The sequence below is a fragment of the Poecilia reticulata genome, linkage group LG2 (genome assembly GCF_000633615.1).
Source record: "Poecilia reticulata strain Guanapo linkage group LG2, Guppy_female_1.0+MT, whole genome shotgun sequence".
Lineage (NCBI taxonomy): Eukaryota > Metazoa > Chordata > Actinopteri > Cyprinodontiformes > Poeciliidae > Poecilia > Poecilia reticulata.
Window position 1 is genome coordinate 16223258 of NC_024332.1, and position 22685 is coordinate 16245942.

General features: G+C 39.0%; 1 protein-coding gene across 1 annotated transcript in view; it reads right to left on the reverse strand.

Annotated features, from left to right (window-relative positions):
* The window catches only part of clybl (citrate lyase beta like), a 74856-nt gene that overhangs the window by 17262 nt on the left and 34909 nt on the right, over positions 1 to 22685 (reverse strand). The window contains exon 3 of the mRNA XM_008433432.1: positions 937 to 1125. Within this exon, the coding sequence (XP_008431654.1) occupies positions 937 to 1125 (189 nt within the window). The remainder of the gene's footprint in view (positions 1 to 936; positions 1126 to 22685) is intronic.

Consider the following 22685-nt stretch of genomic DNA (forward strand, 5'->3'; position numbering starts at 1 on the left):
TGTTACCCAGAAAGCAGTTGGGCACAATATCGCAACACCAACACCGTGAGTGAAACAATGACTGGGGCAGCCTACTATATAAAGTACTCGGGACCATTTCTTTACAAATGTGGATGTGTAATAATAGGGTACAGAACAAATTGGCAACCCAAACTGAAGCTCTATGCTATGCGCCTTATAATGCGGTGCGCCTAATATATGAAAAAAGTTTTAAAATAGGCCATTCATTGAAGGTGCGCCTTATAATCCGGTGCGCCTTATAGTGCGGAAAATACGGTATATTAAACTAAGACAGAAAAAAACTAGAGAAGCATTAATAACCTGGCTTGTAACCAGATTCAGATCATTTCCTTGCCTGATCAGCGGGTTCGAAGAGCCAAAATGCAACATTCTCTGAGAAGTAAATTGTACCTTATAAGTGGTTGAGATTAAAATAATTTTTAGTGTAGATGCAGCTCTCGAGTGAAGGAGCCTGAAAGTTAGCTACTTTCGTAACAGTAAGGTATTTAAGATGAAGCACAAAAGCTGTTTGAAGAGTTTGTTGAAACATATCTACAGTTCTACCAGGCGGCGAGAGACAACAGGAAGGATAAATGGAGTACAGCAAAGTTCTGTTTAATCCCTATTAGCTCTAAACTTCAGCTCGTCCCGAAACACCCATTTGTAAACGTTGGAAACCTCAGAGTGGAGATCAACATTCTCTACGAAATGCATACGAAGGCTGTAATATTTACAGTATTTACAATGTAGCTACTACCCAAAATATACTTCTAACTTAAACACAAAACCAATGAAACACCAAATACCAATGAAAGTCCTGCTTTAAGTGTTTAAAGTATTTTTAGTTTATCTGATGGCGAAAATATAAAAAAATATATAATATTATTGAACACTGGAAAAGTAAATAGATTTTGGACAGCTGGCTCTGTAGCTCACCCATTTGACTTCTTGGATGTCCTCCACTTTGGGCAGCATGATGGCTGGAGGAAGAATCTCTGCTTGAAGAACCACTTGCAGGTCAGCCTCAGCGAGGCCACTGGAAACCGAATTTACCCTCACACACTTCTCAGTCCGGCCCAAGTCCAGCTCTCCCAACATCTGAGCGATGGTCTCTCTGGCTTCAGCCTACCAAACAGAGACATACAAGACACACACACAAACACTTGTTTGTCTCGCTGTCTTTGCAGAGACTTTCCATTGACTTCCATTCATTTCTACAGCCGAACTCCAACCACAACTCAATGGGGTATATGCCACGAGAGGTGGCTGCAAGATCTGTACCATGAAAAAGACGCAAAACTTAAAACATCTGCGAGCTACTGGTACAACAATCGAGTTTTTTGGTGTGCCGTTGTGTCCAGTAATTAGCCAGTACCATCCAGTGCTTAGTTTTTTCATTTTCCTGCTGATATCAAGGCGAAAGCGGAATGCAGCCAAAACGTAGCCACTACAGTTAACACACGGTTTGTAGCTGCCTGCTATTTCAAAGCTTGAGGATATTGAAGATCCAGCGTCAGAAACGGGAAGACGGATGTTAAAAGGGAGCTGTATGCGCTTCATTCAGCCTATTTGTTGTAGGACAATAATGCGGAAAGAAATCCACTGCAACGGGAACTGAGAACAGAGGCAGCGATTCAGCACAAGGTAAGTCGTGTGTGTTGATGTATGGGTTTGTGTTATACGGAGTATGAAATTATTTTTAGGCAACTCCTTAGCTTTTGTTTATGTGACAATTATATAAAATACATTTAGCATGCAGTCGGAGCGCCGAGTCCCTCCGATACTGAGCACGGTAATTTAAGAACAACCGAGGGCAGCAACGCTTCAGCCCGATCCAAACCACACAAGGAGTCGGTCAGATTAAGGTCCAAAACCTTCGCTTTACAGCCGTTTAAGTGTCACCGATCCACATAAAAAACCCACTGAACAAATGGTACAAATTACGTATTTCCCGAATCCCAAAAATATGACATCTACCTTTGCTGTTTCAAAATTATAATCCACGTTAAAGTGAATTTTTCCACCTGGCTGCTATAATCTGTTCTTGCGTTACACAATGTAATTTCTCTTTTTTCCCCTCTGAGATTCTGCTTAGAAAATGAGGTTATGAAGTTCTAACAGAAGCAGTTCTAACCCTGATCCACAAGTATTTGCATGTGGATCAGGAATTCAAGTGAGATGTTAAAATGCAACACTTTTAGGTAATACCAGCAAAGAAATGTGAATATTAAGTAATATGTAGTCATAATTTAACATACTGAATAAGGTTTGATGATATGACTTCCAAGATTTTTTTTCATAGCAGATTTGATTTTAATCGATTTCTCCTGCCCTCAATTTCTGTAATAAAATCACAGAAAATACTTTCAAAAAATGCCTTTATTTCAATCATCTGTTCTGTGAGTTGTATAAGGGAGCATTATGGCCAGGCTACAAGAATTTTTAATTGCAAGAATGCAGTCATCGTTACAGCAGAATAAAGATGCAATTTTATAATAATGTCTTAACATTACAAGATGTTTTAATGAGAAATAAAGATTCAGATTGATCTGATGTAACCAGCTCAGTCCATGTGGTTCTGACATTTTGTCAGTAATCAAGAGAATGTACATTTCCACCTCAACTGACCAGGTAAGCATTAACGTAAAAATAAAAATAAAAAAATAGAGCAAATAGTGTATACAAAATGGAAAAAGAGCAACTGATAGAAATACTTTATATATAAAGAAAAGCAAAAAAGTTAATAGCAGGAGAAAAGTTGTTGGCAACATTATCTCAGCCGATCCCTCCCTCCAGGAAGCCATCAAACAGAACTCCTGTCCAACTCCAACTATAATAAAGATTTAAAAAAAAGAAAACGGAAAGTTAAAATAATAAATAATGCCAATTTAATAATTCAGATCTAATGCGTTCTGGGATCTATTATTGACATTTTACAAATTTCACAAAGCAATTAGAAGGTTTCACAAATGTTTTATTTATTCTGCTGTTAGTATTCTAGGTAGGTTTGAAATGTCTAGGTGTTGTTTTTAAAGTACAACACATTAAAAAAACTCAAGATAGTGAAAAATTTACTGTAATCGCCCTTTAGTTATTTTCCGAATTAGATGCTACATTCGGAAGCTAACTTCAGCTTCGACTGATAGCTTGGGCACAATATAGATAGATCTATGTTTATATACATATATATCTATTTCTATCTATAAAGCATAGATATGTAGATTGCACACTGCACAGATAATCAAAACACTTAACGTTTACATAGCACCTTTGTAAGCTTGTCCCTGTTAGCTACGTCAGACATATGAGGCATTATGGAGAATACAAACGATTTATTAACTTACCTTCGAAGTTATTGTGATGTTTTGACACATCCAGCTTAAATCCTTTGTTGTTGTTGGAGCGTTTCAGGACGTCTGAATAATTACATAGGCATCATTAATAGTCCTGCAGCGACTGAGGAGCCTCTGTTAACATACTGTTGCCAGGCACGTGCAGAGGGGGGGTCTGGGGGTGCTTGAGCACCTGCCCTTTTTTCTCCTTGCCCCCAAGTGCCCTTTTGGTCAATTTATATATTTATTTTTATTTATTTATTTATTTTATTTTATTTTTTGGTATTATTTCCTAAGCCCTCTTCTGACACATAAAAACATGTGCTAAAATTATTTGCTTTTTTGTTTCTTTTTTGTATAACATAATAAGCCGGTCACCTTGTTACCTTTGACCTTTTGCCTGTGACGCATGACGCAATTGCCTCTCGCGCAGTGCGATAAGGCGGCTAACTGCGGAGCTCAAAGTAGCGAACGTTCCAGATTACAGAACAGTTTTTGGTGAATTAACTGTTCACCAAAACGTTTTTGGTGAATAAAGTGGAGTAGACTTTCTACTTGTCAGATGACGGAAAACGTTGAAGTATCGTTTCTGCTTCAGCTCGGAGTCGCGGTTTAAGCAGAGAGGTAATGAAATACAACAGACACTGACAGGCCTCTGCGTCTGCCTTTCKCTGAAGAACTACTGAGCGGGAGGAGACAGCCAGGTGAGGAGAAACTGTTCTTATCTATTGATTCAGTATTTTTATCATACAGACATTAGGCTGTTGTTGATGTGCTATTAGCTAGCTGCTAGCTAACGACTTTTTTAACGAGTTTTTAACTAGCAAAGCAAGATAACTAAAAGCTTCTTTCCTGTATCGTTAATGATATCAGTCATTCTTCAGTATCGCTTATGCAATAAGGGCACATCGCCCGTCCAAAACTGATCATCTCCATAATGGATATATGTCCGATCTTCTAATTTCCTTTGCTGCATRATGTACATTTCATTTATTCTAGCGTTAGGTAAATATATCTTGAAGGAGAATAACACTTAAATAATAGTCCAACAAGGATATTTATTTAGAATTAAAAATAACTCACCCTGAATTACCATGAGAGATATAATGAATCGAAGTGAATAAAAGTGTGTAATTAATGAAGGGGGAAAAAACTCAACCTAGACTAAGTTTAGGCTCTGGTTTGCAGAGTGTGAAGTTAAATTTGTTTCCCAATTATTCAATGGAAAAAAAAACTAACCTCAGTTAAGTAAAATAAAATTGTAATCAAAACTTTTGGAATTGTAATGATTCCTTTAAAAGAAAAAGTTTTGTTTAAAAGACTTTTTTAAAATTAAATAACTAATTTTTACCAAACATAAACATTTATTTGCACACATAAGAAATCTTTTGTCCTTGCTCTAACTGGTTGTTTTTCAGTTACTGGATGTTCTTGAGTAACTGGCTGTTCTATAAAATGTCCCCACAAGGAGCAATGGTCCCCATGACCCCACATTGTGCATGCGTGGGTTCTCTCCGGGTACTCCGGCTTCCTCCCACAGTTCAAAAAAGTTAAGTGGTCTCTCTAAATTCTCTCTAGATGTGTGTGTGCATGGTTGTTGTCTCTGGGCTGCCCTGCGACANAAAAGTTAAGTGGTCTCTCTAAATTCTCTCTAGATGTGTGTGTGCATGGTTGTTGTCTCTGGGCTGCCCTGCGACAGACTGGCGACCTGTCCAGGGTGACCCCCGCCTCTTACCCGAAACGTTCGTTGGAGATGGGCACCAGCAACTTTCCTGACTCCAATGAGGGACAAGGGCGTTAGAAAATGGATGGATGGATATTTTATGTAAAACTTTTATGGAGTCAAAAACACATCATAATTTGGGTTTTCCAAAAGGATTATGGTTCAAAACAAGTGGATGGATGAAAACATAAATGCTTCACTGGACTCAAAATCTGGTGAAGCATTTTGAGTCGGGTGATCTCAGTTCTAGGTCCTGTGGGAAAAATGGGATTAGCAGATGACTGAAGAGCAAACTAAGAAGCAATATAAAATGTGAAACTTTTTATATCTCTGTAAAGCTGTGTCTACCAGCAGTACACGGTCAAAGAAGTTGATTATGTTTGTTCGATTGATTGCTTTACGTTCACTAGTAGTTGTAGTTGCATTCAAGTTGATGCTATGTGACACAACATGATTTATTTTATTTTTTTACCCAAAATGTTATTTGTGTGTAAGTAATTCTGTTTCTGCACTAATTCACGTTGTAAATAATCATAATCATAAAGTGTTTACACAGTTCAACTTACTGTAGACAACTCCAGATACAGGTCAAGCAATATGGGAAAAAGTGCCAGAAAGATTGGTCACAAATGCTTTTCAGCTTTACTGTAGTCTAGAAGACTCAGCGATAAGAAAAAAACMMCCAAGATTTAAAATAGGAATGTCYAATCTGAAAGTCTTGTTTCACTGTCTGTAATCAGTGCTGGGCATCAAGCAGAAACACCCGACTGGACCCGACAGAACATTCAAATTTATTGTACAAATAAAACTGATAAATTGAGAAAAAGACAATAAAAGCTGCATTCCATAGTCAAATTAAACTCAAATAATCAGCAGATAATGACAGATACAAATAGGACGTAATCTGGGATTTAGGGAAGTCCCACAAAGTCTCCGTTTCATTATTATTTATGTTTCTGTATTTTATATCTCTCCAACATACACACACGCACACACACACACACGTTTGCATGGCTATCTTTGTTGGGACTTTCCATTGAATTCCATTCATTTACACAACCTAAACCTTATCTTTACCCTAATCCTAACCAAAACTCAATTAACATCTTGGTCCTAAAATCTGACCCCTGACCCAAAAACAGCGTTTCCCCTTGTGGGGACAAGGTTTTGGTCCCCACGACGTAGTATGTGTCAGGAAAATGGTTCCCACAAGGTATTATAAACACGCGCGCGCACGCACGCACGCACGCACGCACGCACACACACATCAATTACTATTATTTTAGGAACCTGTTAACTCTATTGCAGGTTGAAATTAACGCAAAACGCGCTCAATCATTTTAACTGTGTGAAGTTATTACCTTCACTGCGGACAAAATTAGGTTATTTTAATGATGGCTTGCGTATTTCAGCAGCCACTTGACATTCAAAACAATAATCATTTATATTCATCAAATTATAATTGAAAAACACGACAGGAATGCAATCAAAGTCAAATGTTCTTAATAGAGACGTAGCTGTTTAAATTACGTTGAGCACAAGCACAAAAATAATAATAAATGAGTGATCAAAGAGTTTATACATCAATTTGGCGAAAGTAACACATGATAAAGCTTGTAAGAACCCCCACTGTGAAAAAGAAAAAGTTTTTCTTTCCTTCTTGTCACATCTATACAGTCTTAAGAGTGGGTGGCATGAGAAAATAAGCAGTCAGTTGATTGGCTGAACATTTCCATTTATGAATCAAAAGAGTTATTATTCTGGAAAGAGTGGCTAAATTACATTTTGTACTATACTGATTTTAAAAAAAACTATAAATGTCATAGAAACATTCTGTGCAATAATTGCCTATAATATATCTGACTGTGTGAATAAATCTTATGACACTACAGCAAACATAGCATAATAATAAATAAAGTAATGAAGTTCTGCAATAAACGACTTAGTTTACACTTTGCAATGTTCACGTCTAAATGTAAAATACATGCAGATCAAATGAGTCATGCATCTACAACACAGCAACATCCAACATTCAGTCTTGCTGTACCAAAATGAAGATTTTTGCATCAGTTGTCAAGACAACATTTAAACATATGCAAAATAACCAATTGTATATTTCTAATATATTGAAGCTGTTTTCAACATAAACTTCAGATCCTTTAGTCTCATAGTAGCTCTTAACCCTGACAGGAAATACAGTAGTATTCTCTTGTCCATAAAAACAGATGTGTTTTGAAAAGAATAGATCTGAAAATATCTCTCAAATGTACAGAAAATAAGATTCTGCTGAGAAGTTCACAAACACTGACCATCAGCATGAACCCCAAAGTACCTGCGTCACCGTCCACAATGAGCTGTGGTTCTCCATCTCCAAGTTACAGAGAGAGTGCCGACCGAGAAAGAAGCACCTGCTCCAAATTCAGCAATCGAACTGTCAAGCTCCAATTGTATACGCAGCTGCCAATATGGACAAACTAAATCCCATCTGGAGAACAGTTTTATGCTCAGATGAAGCAAATCACTTTAAGGTATGAGCTAAATACCATTTTGAAATATTAATGATTTGTAAAAAGCAGTGAGGAGGGTAGAAGTCAACGAGACACTGCTGCATACTGCACAAGGTGGAGAGACTAATACAATATATTTTAACTTAAAAGGTATTTTGAGGAAAACTGAACACAGTCGAGGGTTGCAATCAGACAGTTACCACAAACATGCATCTTAAATGGTTCTGGAAGGAATGAAGCTTGTTACCATAAATATTCTAGAGTTCAACCCAATTGAAGATTTTGAATCTTGCTTAGAAGTGTTAAACTTTAGCAGAAGAAAAATTTGTCAAATATAGGAGTAAAAATTTGAGACTGTATGCATAATTATGACCCTGTGTGAATCTTAGAAAACCCATAACACGTTCTAAAATTCTACTTTGAAGGACAAAAAAAGCGTTTCACTGCAGCTGCTGCTGAATTTTGTATTTTAACTTTTTTTCGCCTCATATGTAGCATTAGCTTATAATGACTCAGGGTTGGAGACGTGTGGCGATTGGCCGTTTAACATATTCTTAATGATATGTTAACGGCTGCATTACTCAATTCTAAGACTTTAGCTACTACTTCCATTCACTCTTGATGTGTTTCAAACAATTACTAAATGGGTCATTAAAAGTAAACTGTTCTAAGAACACTTTCTCTCTTGCTCTCGGTGAAGGCGGACACTTTTTTCCTCTGCTCCCTCCCTGCCCATACCTGCCCTGCTTGCTCTGTTTTTGTCCTGTCTTTTTTATATTTTTGGAGCCTTTCTTTGCAAATCACCCAAATCATGGATCTGGTCAACCAGTCTCTCAATGCAAGATAAAATTTTCAACGAGAAGTCTGGGCACAGGAGAGCCCTCTTGTCCTGCGGGAACACACCCGGCGGGATTCACCCTTGATTTATTCATGATAACAGGATTTCTGTTGTTTGGAGCTTGTGGATTCCTAGCTTATCGACAAATTTCTGACAAACTTGGCTGTAGTAGCGAACACTCAGACTGTTGGTGTGGACAGAGACGAGGACTCTAAAACTCATTAACGGGATGGAATCGATCTTGGAAAAGTTGCTAGTTTCGGCTCAGTGGAACGACCAAACTAATTTGGATGATTGGGAACTGAGATGTATCGGAGAGACTTTAGGGAAGATTGAAATTTATAATCTTCCCGACTTAAGACATTCTGTTTATGAATTGGCTTTCCCCATGTGGCCTTGGAAGGGCTGCATATTTCCAATCTTCTTGAAGATATGTAAACACAATGCTCTTCCTTCCTCACCCCCCTGTATCCATGGAGCTGTGGAGCTGAGCGCTCCCAAGCACATTCCTCGATAAACAACACCTTTATCAGACTTTGCCAGGAGGCTGAGCAACGTAGTTCCATGACCCTTTGATGTCAATGTCAATTTATATAGCACTTTAAAACAGGTATAAAACTGCACCAAAGTGCTGTACAAAAACAACAACACAAATAACAAAACAGAGCACAAAACAATACATCAATTAAATGCCAAAGAGTAAAACTGAGTTTTAAGAAGCGATTTAAAATGATCCAGGCTGTGAGCAGATCTAATCTGGAAAGGTAAGTTATTCCATAAAACAGGAGCAGCAACAGAAAAAGCTCGATCTCCTTTCCTCTTAAGTCGAGTCCGAGGAACTGTCAGTAATAACTGATTATTAGATCTTAAAGTTCTGGACACAGACCGGAAATTTAAAAGGTCCTGAAGATAAGGGGGCTAACCCATTTAAAATTTTATAAGTTAACAAAAGAATCTTAAAATCTATTCGATAAAAAACAGGCAGCCAGTGTAAAGATGCCAGAGTTGGTGTTATATGGTCATGCTTCCTGKTTCCTGTGAGAAGCCGTGCTGCTGCGTTCTGGATCAGTTGAAGTCGCTGAATCTGTGATTTATCCATCCCTCTATATAAACAGTTGCATTAATCCAGACGAATTGTTATGAAGGAATGGATGAGTCCTTCAAAGTCCTTAAAACAGAAGATTTAACTTTTGCTAAAAGCCGAAGGTGGTAGAAACTCGATTTAACGACAGAACTAACTTGTTTGTCTAACTTTAAAAAGCTGTCAAAAGTGAAACAAAGACTCCTACCAGACGTTTGATAAGACCGAGCTAAAGAACCAAGAATCTGATCTGGGTTTGTAGTCTGAAGTTTTTGACCAAATAACAGAACTTGGGTTTTGCTCTCATTGAGGTGAAGAAAGTTTTTTTCCATCCATAATTTAACTTCAGCCTTCATGTCACCGCCTTCACTCGTCTTTGTTTTGCACATTGTTTTGTCTGAATGTTGCCATCTGCCCTAATGTGTGCTTTCCTCTTTTTTGTTAGAAACGGTGGAGTACTCAGTATTTAACCCGGAAAAGGATTATTTTAGTTTATTAGTAATATCAGAAATTGTGGAGTACACACTATTTAGATCAATATTATACAGCCCAGAAATGGAATCAGAATTTGAATTAGAATAACTACGAACTTGGAATCCAGAAATACTTAACAAGAACAGTCACTGCTTAGTTTATATTACTTTTAACCCAGAAAAGGATTTAGAACAAACTTAGAATTGTGGAGTACTCACTTTAACCCAGAAAAGGAATTAGGTCAATCACTCTTTAGCTTATTTTATCAGAAACTGTAGAATATTCACTATTTAGAAATGGAATTAGATACTTGGCAGCCGTGAACAGGAGCACTTAGTTTACATACTTTAGAACAACATTAGATTAGTTTTCTTTCCTCTTTTTTCTTTTCTTTGGTTTGTTATTTTGTTTGTATTTCCTTTTAACTTATGTAAAGCACTTTGAATTGCCTTGTTGAAAATGTGCTGTATAAATAAAATTACCTTACCTTACTCAAAAAGAAGAACATGGAGTGCTGATGCACATGTGCATGAGACACATGCTGGTCAGAGCTGGAGCAGAAGTAACAGCTAGTTGAACGCTACTAGAATTTTTGTTCTGGAGGGATTTTGACAGATACATTGGTATAGTAAAATTTTACCCGCACAAGTAAAACATCTGCCTAAATGCTGCTGTAAATCCTTATTAGACAGCTAGTTGGCTAAGTCTCTCAAGCTACTCTTTTGAAACCGTTCACCTGACTTCTTCCTCCTCACTTAATGAATATCCATATAAAATTTCACCTCATGAACTCACCCTGAACTACAGACTTGCCTTTATTAATTTCATCTTGCGCTGGCATTGCGCCATGCAGACTCAAGTTTCACGTAACTCTTCAGCAACTTTCAGCTACATTTTCAAAATATGGACATTTTGAGACAAAAGCCTGAACGCAACTGGGAAGAAAAGTTGCAAAACGGTATACACCTTTAAGGGTTTGTCGATTTTAAATGGAGGCAATAGTTTCAAAATATATACTTATACGTCCCATATTTATGTTTAAATCAAACGCAACACAATAATATCTGAGACTACCCAAAGAAACTGATAACTTGTACATGTGTGGAACAATAGCTCCCTGAGCAATATTTACTTATCATTGACTGTGTGATATGAACCTTGACTGTTTACCCTTTTCCTTATTTGCAATACTTTTATCTGCTTTAGTGCCGTTTTTAAATCCTACTCTTGCATTTATCCATTTACACCAACAACAGTGGTTTCCCAGTTCTGCAAGAACGTTTTAATAATACCCATAAGCGGAGCCTAAAATGCAAATATGTATTAGGAAAAGAGACAAAATACCGGATGCAGTCTCACGTTGTTTTTCTGAGTCAAAACACCATGAGGGTGCAAAAAAATAAAAAATGAAAGGAAGCCTACACACCCAATTTCTATCAGCAACCAAGTGGCACAAGCAGCTTTACTCAAACCAGATGCTGCAGCTGCAGGAATTAAGAGAAAACATTATGGAGTGGAGAGAAAAAGTCCAGCTATGGGAGAGGAAAGAGCTTCTGTGGGAAAAATGTGGTCTGAGTTAAGCAGTTTGAGGAAACAGTGGCTTGAAAGTTGTCAGCTCACATTAGAGACTAAATATACTCTGATATTTTTGCATTATATACATGTCTGCATAAATGCAATACATCATATATATAATTAAATTATTGAGAAACTATTTTCGTCTGTTTATTGTTTTGCATCAGTGCAGAATATCTTAACTGTTTTGATTGGTTGACTGACCATTGAAGTAATGCAAGCATTGGCATCAGAGAAGAAAATACGTGGAGAGAAGCAGCATGGAGGGACTGCAGTTCACAGCCTCTTGTAAAAACTTCAGAGAATGAAAGTAAACTTGACTTCAGTTTTATCTGAGCGTTGGGGAAGCTGTCAGGAGTCGCAGGACTGAACAGTTTATGCTCTGATCTCCTGGAATGCAGAACTATACTTGATATTCTGAACGCTCCTCCAGTATCAATAAAATCTAGTATCAAACTACATATCAAAGATTTAGCCAGACTTAACAGGGGTCACGAGGCGGCTGAACTGCCCCGTGTCGTCTACGCCTCCCTTTTTCCATCGCTGAACTAGACGAGAGGGATCGTCACACCGTATGATGAGTATGCTGTGATCTTTGACTTTTACGCAAGCCCTTCTCTCTCCTTCTTTGTCTGGCTGCCGGCCTCAGGACCTGCAACTGTACAGAGGTAACTTGAAACGGATGGGGCGATTTATGAAGCCCTTAAATCACTAATCATAAACCTGCTACTTGGTGGATGAAATTCTGTCTGTCCCTCCGCTCTTCATGGCAAAAGGGGAGGAAAACCGATCTGTGAGAACTACAGACCGCTCTGTGTGCCCAAAGTCACAGAGATCCTTAGCCAAACAAGATAAACAGAGGACCAGATGAGATCAATAAACAGGGTTTATACTATTCACAGATCAAATGAGACAGTAGTAACGCAAGCTGCCACTTCAAAAAGGGAGCCTCTGTGAATATTTTCTTTCTTGTTTCATGTAAAGTGAGACTCATCATATGGATAGCCTCTTGAACTTCTCTCAATTGCTGAATCTATGATACCAGAAACAGGCAGGTGATGATGCACTATCCTTTCCTTCATCTGCCTTTCCGCCTAAAGAAAGAGATTATTCTGCCAGATACCTTGACCCCGGAGGTATCCTGTACTCCAAGCTTGAATAAAGCCCTTTGAAAGCAAGATATTTTACATTAATGGACAGCCATCCAACAAGTTGCTTCAAAGCTCCCTCCACAATCGCCCGGACTCCCATGGAGAGCTCCACCTCAACGTCAGCTCCGTCTACCCTTTGATTCCCTCCATCATCCCCATCATTACGGGCCGACACACACACACAAGCGAGCGAGCAGACAGCCAGGCGGACGGGGCCGCGGAACGCGTAGACGCACACGAGAAGCTTTTCAAGTGCAGAAGAGCTGACCTTCCAGGAGAGCGAGGGCAGCTTCTTAACACGCAGCCTGAGCCTTGACGCTCAGGTTCCTACGGAGTGCTGTGTATATGTGACACAGCATGGCTGCTGCCTTGTAGACACCACATCAGACCGGAACGTCCAAACTGATGTGTGTACAGTCCACAGCAGGACCGGCTTCCTCTTCAACATCAGATCATGGATGTCTCGCCCTCCTGTCAAGCTGCTTGAAACAAGCGTTGCCTATGGAGAGCCTATGTGTGCAAGTTCACTTAGTTGACACGTTGAATTTAAATCATTTCTCCTTGCAGCCAGAAGTGCAGCATACACTGAATACAAAGTAGATGAGATGAGGTGAGTGATATAGATATTTTAACGAGCTAATAGGGGAACAAACAGCGATTGCATGCCATTAGAATTGTTTCTATCCCACAACAATTCTAGTGCTTGAATCCATGTTTCACACTATGGACACATAACACAGGGGACCTTAAACAAAGGAGTGATTGAGGTTTGCTCAGTTTGTTAGTTTTTTTGTATTGTAACTCTAAGTCAGGTCCTAAGATCACTGTTTTCCACTTTCTTATTTATGCTCCTTTTGCCTAAAATCTTCTGATCAACTCTTCCAGTTTCAAGGTTTGGAGGCCCAGAGAGCTCCGATAATCAGTCAAAACCGAGGTATTTATTTCCCATAACTTCCCCGCTCCCTTTTTTGGTGGTAAGTATTTTTGGAGCGTCTCGTGTTTCTTCTTCTAAGTGTTGTTGTGGCTTGAGATTTCTACATTTGTCTTCTGCCTTATCGTCTACTTTTTAACCACTGTGATGTTTGGCTGATTAGTCACAGAGATATTCAAAAATACTTTTTTCTGAAGTCCAAGTCAAGTGTCAAATCTTTCCCCTCCAAGTGCAGGTCAAACATCGTCTCTAATGACAAATCATTTTATCATCAAATGTGTCCCATCTTGTGTGCCATTGTTGTAGGCTGGGAACTCTAACCTGTCTTAATTGAAGATGTGAACATTTTACTGCATTTCACTATCTGTTAAAGAAAAACAGCAGAGTGAAATAACATCCACAGATGTAGAATTTCTGAATGAATCAATTGGTGTTTCAAATCTTTTTAAGTTTTTGGAATGTAAATCTAAATCCAGTCTGAAATTTGACTTTTACTACTTAAGAGTAACTTTAACACAAGTCTAAAACTTGAGTCACCGCTGCTCATAACCCATTTTAAATTTGTCCATCTGCATATAAATGTCCCAGTCGATCCAAGTCACTTCCATTCATTCTCCACTCAGATTGCAGGATCTGAGTGGATCTGATCCGTACTTGATGTTTCTGGTTGTGGCATCTGTATATAGCTCACATAACTTTCTTTGAAAGAAGCCAAACATATTAGCCACATTTGAGATATGTCTCAGATGTTTACCTCTGGGTTACGTGTAACTGTCCAGAACAGTCCAGATTTTCCCAAAAATTGATAGTTCCACATTTCAGCTGTTGTCACCTCGCCTCTCTCTTTAGCACATTTGAGCACATTCATCCATTCCAAATACCATCCCAATGACCTTGCTGTACACCCTGCTGACATGGATCAGTGAGTTGTCTCATTCATCATGTCATCAATACAGTAGAAGTGGCTGATCATTACTGCCTCTGAAAGCCAATATCCAGAGTCACTCATTTTGAACATCTGACTTTATACCACGATTGCATGTGTCAAGAATGGAGAAAAAACCAAAAAAACATATTTGTTTAGATGTAAAGAGAGTTGGAAATCTTGATTCACAGTAAAAGTGGTTGTTTTCCACTCTCTTTTTTTTTGTACCTTTTAAGAACTGGCATTTTGCTACCTGCTGTGCAACTCACAATGCCATTTAAAAGGAGCTGTAGACTCTTGCAAGTGAAGACTGCAAGCCTGAAATGTTGCTGCATAACCATTTGTTTTTCTTTTGTCAGTGCATGCATGTCAAGAAGTGTGTGTGTGTGTGTGTGTGTGTGTGTGTGTGTCTATGCACGTGCACATACATAAATGTGTGTTAGCGGGCTTCAAGTCATAGTGAATGCATTCTGACAAGTGACATGCTGCACTCCAGAAAGCCGGAGTGAGATGACTGTCTAATTCAAGCTACGCTGATAACTGAGATGTAGCAGGAGGAGATTCAGACCTTCAATCTGTCAGTTGAAGGCACAATGCGTTATGTGTTATCCCGTCACGGAGAGACAAGACGACAAGGGTAATCGGATAGAAAGTGGGAGAAATTTGTAAATCGTGATACCTGCTTATCAAAGTTGGTAAAAACTGACAGGCTTGGGTAGGAAAGCAGCAGTTTTTACAGACAGTTAGCATGCTAGTTAAGCATGAAAATATATAATTAATGCTCTTTGGAGCACAGTTTGTCCTATCTGTAATGGGAAGTGACTAAGCAGATGGGCATCTACCTTGTGAAATTTAATAATTGAATATTTAATTTCTGCTCACTTTGCATCAATTTACCTTGTTCCACAAAAACTAAAAACCGTATTAACAATATCAATCTCAGGGGATGTCTGACAGGAACATGGATGTAATTTTAAAGGGTTAGCTTGGATTTTCTGAAATGGAGTTTTATAAAGTTATCATTGGTAATACTTATTGGTACTTATTGGTAATAAGTAATCTGTGCGGCAGAAGAAAAATGTCACATCACCTTGAACAAGAAATATTATTGCTTCTCATGTTGCTAAACCTCGCGCCATGTCAATTAATCACGTTAGTAAAGAATTTGAAAAATGAGCATCTTCAATATTGTTACTAAATACTCCAACCACATCGATTCTCTCCTCAAGTGTTTTTCTCCAAATCCCACAAGGCATCCAAAGTTCCTCGGATGCGTCGAGGAGATGGGGGGTGGAGAGGGTGGCAAGTAATAATAATAATAATAATAATAATAATAATACATTTTATTTCAAAGGCGCCTTTCTGGCACTCAAGGACACCGTACAATAGTAAAAAAACTGTGACAGAAACAAATAAAATGTAACAAGTAAAAGTAGATAAAAATAAATAAAACAAAACAATGTATCTATATAAAAACTATGTAAAATCAGGCAAACCAATTGTGTCATGTGGAAAAGTATCTCTTATTTCTTGCAAAACAGGTGATATTTGCTTATTTTGCACTATTCTCTCACCCACATCTGTGCTAACCCTCATTCTTTGATGCTCCCTTCTTCTTGTGACCCTCCCTTCTCCGGCATAAGTTGCTCCCTGGTGTTGAGTGTACTGAGAAGCCCACTGCCATGGAACGATGTGGGTTATGGCTGCCAGTGAAAACACGAGGGTGTAACAGGATAATGGAAGCGTTTGGGAGAGCCTCAGCCCTCACCTTTCATTCCTTTTCTTACTGCTGCTGCTGCTATTTCAATACACTTGAACTGACGTTTGAAAGACTTGCAAAAGTTGCCGCGGAATCAACGAGCATTTCGTAAGAAACACGCTAAAATGAGCTTTGCCATCACTCATCTGAGCCCCATGACCTCTTGTTCGACCACAGTACTCTCCCTATGAGGTCTCCAGTAGTTACATGACACCTAAAATCACACGTACACTTTGACAGACAGTAAAGCTCGGGTTGGAAGGGCTTTCTGATCTGACCAGCATGGAGTCCATTTTCTGGTTGAGCAGCTCGCATCCCGTTTGTGAATCTTGGCAGCCTAACTGGGAGTTTCTCTCAAGTCTCTGTGGTCATGTGAGGTGTCGGGCAGGAGTAAAAGAAAAAAAAAAAACTTAAGGAAAACATGCATTCATCTACAGTGGCTCGGAAAAGGATCCATACCCACTGAACATTTTCAGATTTTGTCATGTTACAACCACAAACTTCAATGCATCTTTGGGGAGATTTGATGTGATACACCAAAACAAAGTGGTTGTGTACTTCCATCCACTGTACTAACTGTAGGGTTGAAAGAAAATGATAAATGGGTCTTAACGCTTTAATTTTTTATTTTTTTAAACTACAAATACACATCTGCAAAGTCTGGCATAACATAATTTTTTCTATGGCCCTGAGTCAATACAGCATTTTCTATGGCAATTATGGTGCCCAGGCTATTGAAGTATTTCTTAATCAGTAGAATATTATTTGTAAAGTCTTTGCTAACTGATTATTCTTAGTCAAATTTGATGGGTATCATCTCTCAGCATGGGTTTTTTTATGTTGCCAACTGGATTTAGCTTTGCACTTTCCTTTGACCATTCCAACACATTAATACATTTTGATCTAAACCATATTTGGAGAACTATTGTTATAGATCTCTACAGTTCAGGTTACCTGCCTTACTGATTTATGCTTTAATAGTCATATCTAGGTAGGTTTGCAGTTGCTCGATAATCTAATTTTGGGTTGTGGATTCAATGGTGCTAACCAAAACGTTCAAAGTCAGGGATGTTGTTTCATAATCTAATCATCTCCCCATCTCTGACTAGTCAGTTGTGTTCCTTGGTCTTCGTGATGTCATTTACTCACCAATGATCTCTAAAAAAAAAACCTCTGGGGCCTTCACAGACAGTTGGATTTACAGGGATTTTAAACTGCACACAGGTTGACTACTTACCAATTAGGCAACTTCTGAAGGTAGTTAATGGAACTGGATTTTATTTAGGGGCATCAGAGTAAAGGGTGCTGACACAACACAAATAAATACAACACTGAAAATTACTTCATACTTATGTGCTGCTTTGTGTTGACCTGCAACGTAAAATCTCAGTAAAGCCACTGATGCTCATGGTTGTAATCTGAGAAAGTGGGAAAAAGTTAAAGTGACACGAATACTTTTGCAAAGCACTGTACACGTCTTTCATAATTCAATTTTGCAATATCACTTCCCAGGAGCGCTCTCCGTTAAGACAGTACCTGACTGAGTCTGGTTTTAAAGAAGGGAGCAAAGCTTTCTGTGTCCTTTGGAAAAGCACAGTGAGCATTGAATCGAGGTCATGCAGCAATTGACAGTTGACTGCATAATTTATGTTRAGTTGAAAATCTCTGGTGTCAGACACAATTCATGCATACGGCACGGCTCATGCTGACTGACAATCAGACAAAGGTAATAGACTGTAATAATGTAATCCATACAACAATGACCTGTTTGTCATTCAACCGCTTTTAATGGAGGCATGAGAGAACCCGCTCCAGACCACCGGTAAATGGTCCAATGGGGCATACAGAATCACAGAAAACACCACTTTTAACCTCCTCCCTCCATCCCACCACTACCCACTTTTACCCCACCCCTCGCCCACTTTTACCCCACGATAAAGGAGTCATTCCAGCAAGAGTATGGCTAAGGAGGAAAGTAACACAGAATATTCAGCAAGTAATGTAGCAAATTTATGCCTGATGGAGTATTCTGTGATTTTTACTTATGTGTATATTCGTCTTGATTATATTTATTGGCACCCTTAATAAAGCCGTGTGTAGAAAAAGAAAATGTTACCTGCTTATGTCATACTGTATTATTAAAACCTCCTATTGAACAATATTTAAACAATATTTGAACTTTTTAAGTATTACTCTTCCTGGAAGTATGGGCCATTATCAAGTTATACCAAGGTTTATGCATTTATTGTTCCAGAAACTTCCATTTTCCATCATACCATCTCTATATTTTAAAGTTCTTTTAGTGGTATGCCAGAGCAAGAGCCACACCGTAGTCACCCCTTCACCTGTTGCTGTGCCCTGCAAGTGTAAGTAATAAATCATGACAACAATCAAATCTGTTGCACATTTTTACTAGTCATTCCAATTAGATATGGATAATTATCACTTTGTTAAGTGTTGTTGCTAAAAAAATGAAAACAAACTAATTGATGGTTTTGACAAGCTCCTTAATCTAACAGTATGGCTGGGAACAGAGTACCTTTACTGTTAGAGGTAATTTACAAATACTGGTATTATGATGCTGACACTGGGCGTCATAAATACAGCCCATTGTTTGAATATTAGGGAAGGAAATCTTTTTATTTTCAGTCATATTTTGGTTAATAAGTTAAGCATTGTGCAATGACCCAACTCATCCCCTCTGTGATGTTCTTATGGCTTGTGAGGTGAAAATATAATCAAAATAAAGAATTATGTGAATGAATTTATGCATAAATATCTAGGACTGAAAAAAAATTCTTGAAGGTGCTCAACTTTTTTGACTGAGAAAAGGTATCTTAAGTGTGACAAAAACAAATAGTAGCCACTTGAGATGACTCCATCACAACATGAATAGTACCACTGAAGGGAAAGGAAGCTACTGGTTCGTTCAGCTCAAGTCAGAGGCTAAATGTGACAAGAAATAATCACTATCATATCTGCAAAATAAAACAAACAGCATCAGCTTAAAATATCAGCAATAGATCCAAGTTCTAAATATTGGCATCTGTTTCAATTTCTTTGCAAGTTGCTTCAATAATTTTACAAAATCCTGCAGCCGTCATTTGTTAACCTCATATCTTGGTTCGTGTTTCATTACTTAAAGGATCAAAAATCTACATTGCCACAATTGAAGCACACTTCCTGATTTAAAAGCTTTAAAAAGCTGCTGAGTGTCCACTGCTGGAGCGCTGACACTTCACTAAGCAGCTACGTTCACACTTCAGCGAAGTTAATTTGCCGTATCTACCCAATAGCTCAGGGTCTCCGAGGAAATGTAGCGAACCCAGGGTGAAAACCCGGGGGGGGGGATGCTGGGTTCAGGGTGCCGATTGTTGTCTGAATGTACCTAAACTGAACTGCACACAGTTCTCTCCATCTCTGTTTTATTCTTACCAATTCTGCTTTTTATGTGCAAACGTCTGTGTGTGTTTGTGTGTGTGCATGCCCGCGCGCTYGCGCGAGCGTTAGCACGTACAGACGCGTGCGCATGTTTCTATTGTGCCCGTCTTGTGTGCGTTTGCTGGTGTGTGAGAGGCGCTCCCCGTCGTGTCGGCCGCGCCACTATGCCATCTGGAGAGGAAATCGAGTGTGAAGTACAGTATAGTTTGGGACCAAGCTCCGTGGCAGCGGCTCAGCAGTTAGTTCATTAGTTCCAAACTTCCAGGGATTAGGAGAGACTCTCTGCGGCAGGGAGGCAGGGGGGAGTCATCGAGGATGGAGGGACCCATGTGGGGAAAGGAGAAGGGGAAAGAGGAACACCAGGAGGAATACTGGACCAAAGGGCACTACGAGACGGAGAGGGAACATGGGGGGAGGGAGAGATAAACAATCATAACCCTAAGGACACCAAAGAGGGGGAGACAGGCAATATAGAGAACAAGACGGCAAGGGAGAGAGGAGGAGAGAGGACAGGTGTAGCCGTCAGTTCCGCTCCAGGGTTTTAACCTGCCCTCCTTATTCCTCCACCCCACTGATCATACAGATATGATGATATGTGTAAAAGTGTTAGAGCAGTCAGCCTTGTCTTCCCCTGCTTTCCTTTCCTCCACCTCCTGCTTCTCCTCCTCCTCCCCATCAGGTCCACAGTGACAGTTAGCAAACTCCGGCTGCTACCCTTTACTCCCATGTCTTACCTCTCTACCCTCTTAAACACTCACCATTTCAGGCAATGTGAAGTGCAGACATTTCATGAGTCAAAGTGGCAATTACCACACACAGTTCCAGATTTTCAACTTCCAATAGAGTGGGAGGGAGGGCTGATCATGTACTTTTTTTTTTGGTTTAAATTCATAAACTTCCTTTTCAGGTGAAGGTGACGAGTAATGAACAGAATGCATTAGCGGATGTATAATAAAACGGTGGTGGTCAGCAGCAGCGGCCCTATTTAAGGCGCATCCATGCATACGCAACGACTAAGTTCACACTTCACCCAGCCCACTGTGGCCTTCGTCCAAACACTGCTTCAGAATGACATTTAAAAAGCCAAGCCTGTGCTTTTCTCCCATTAGACATGCATTACGAGACTTTGAGTCATTGTCGAGGGCCTTGCGAGCCTTGCCAAACCCACAGAGCGGACTGTGTGGTTGTCATGGTGAATATAATCGCGACGAGGCTAGACACTGTAGATACTGTGTCAGCACGAATACACACACAGCAACGTAGATTGTAATAGCTGGAACCGCCATTCATTTACCGATCAGTGGGACCCATTGGCTTAATAAAAAATGTTATCAGGTATGTTTGGAAAGCTTCCAGCAAAATATGTCAGCACAGATAAGGTGAAAGTGTATTTAACAACATCTGAGCTTAGTAGAATGTATGCTTTGAATTGAATTTGGTGAATGATTATCATAATTTACTAAAGACACCCATTCAATCAAGTTAAGGAGAAAAATGTGTTAGACTTTAAAAGGTAACTGACTTCCAACACATTTACAAGAGAGGAGGGACTGAGGACATTATGTTTTCCTGTTTTTAGGTAGAAAAACAGATGGATATCTAGGAAAATGTCACAAACTTTAGGGGTGCACAGTGCTTTCATTTTATAAACTCCAAACAAAGAGAGACCGCAGCTGACATCAAACTTAAGGCATGTTTTCATCATGCTTTTCTGAGCATTTATCCTCAAAAATTGAATTGGTCCAAGACTTCAACCTGACACATGAGAAAAGTGAAAAAAGTCTCCCTCTTTGGAAAAAAAAACAGAGCTGTCATTTCCAACAATTAAAGTTCCAGATGATTCAAAAAGTCTTCATTCTGTGACATATGTAAAGTCACTTTAAACCTCTTGCAAATATGGAAAAATTATCTTCCAAGTGTTTCTAAAGTCGAAAAATCTGTGATCTAAAAACCAATCAAAATCCTGGAGGGACCGTTAAATACTACAAAAAACTAAGTAAAATGTCTCATTCTGTTGGGCAAACCTTACATGTATATTTGACACGTCAGCCTGATGCGGACATGTGGGGTCTGAATAGGGTCTGAATATGTGCATAAGCACTGCAGGTGGCGTTTATTACTTCATGATCCATTTAGAGAGATCTGAATGTTGAATTTTAAATTGCTTAACTATTTTAAAAAACAATGAAAAAGGTTGATTGCTCTTCATTTAGATGAAACAATTATACATTTTTTAGGTGTTCCAGTCACAAAATGTGATATTTGCCTTTTACATAGTTAAATGAAAAAGTCCTTAAAACATGAACATTTAAATATGGCTAAAAACTAAATGCTTCATGACTATCAAAATTAAGGAAATCTGGAAAATGGCTGCAGTTTATCTGCCTATAAATCCTCTGCAAAAAACTTCCGTCCAGGAAAGATAAATGTCTTCAAATTCAAATCTCTGACACCCAAAACCAATATGATGCCCCAAATAAGGAACTGATTTTAGAAGAAAAGCTATAAACCAACAACTATTGACAGCTAATTCTTCCAGGACAAAAAAAGAAAAGGATGTCAATACCGTGAAGGTATTGAAAGAAAGGCAGCGGGGAAGGCAAATTTATTTATGGAGCAAATTACAGCACAACAAAGAAAACATACTGTAGCTCCGAAGCATTCCACACTGAGCTGAAAGCTAACGCGGCGAATAGCAATGCGGTGGCAAAACCCTGTGCTGTGCTGATGTTTAAAAATGAGAAAAGGAGTAAATAATGGGATTATTGGGTGGAAAAACCACTGATGTAGAATGCAATTTTCCTGAAGTTAGTGTTGGTATTTTGATGTGCATTACTCAGAGGCCTGCATGTGGAAGACAGAGTGGTAAACCTGCTGAGGAGCATTATTTTCCATCTTAAAAGGAATGGTTCTACCCTGTTGCTAATGCATTTTTGTCTTCAATTGCA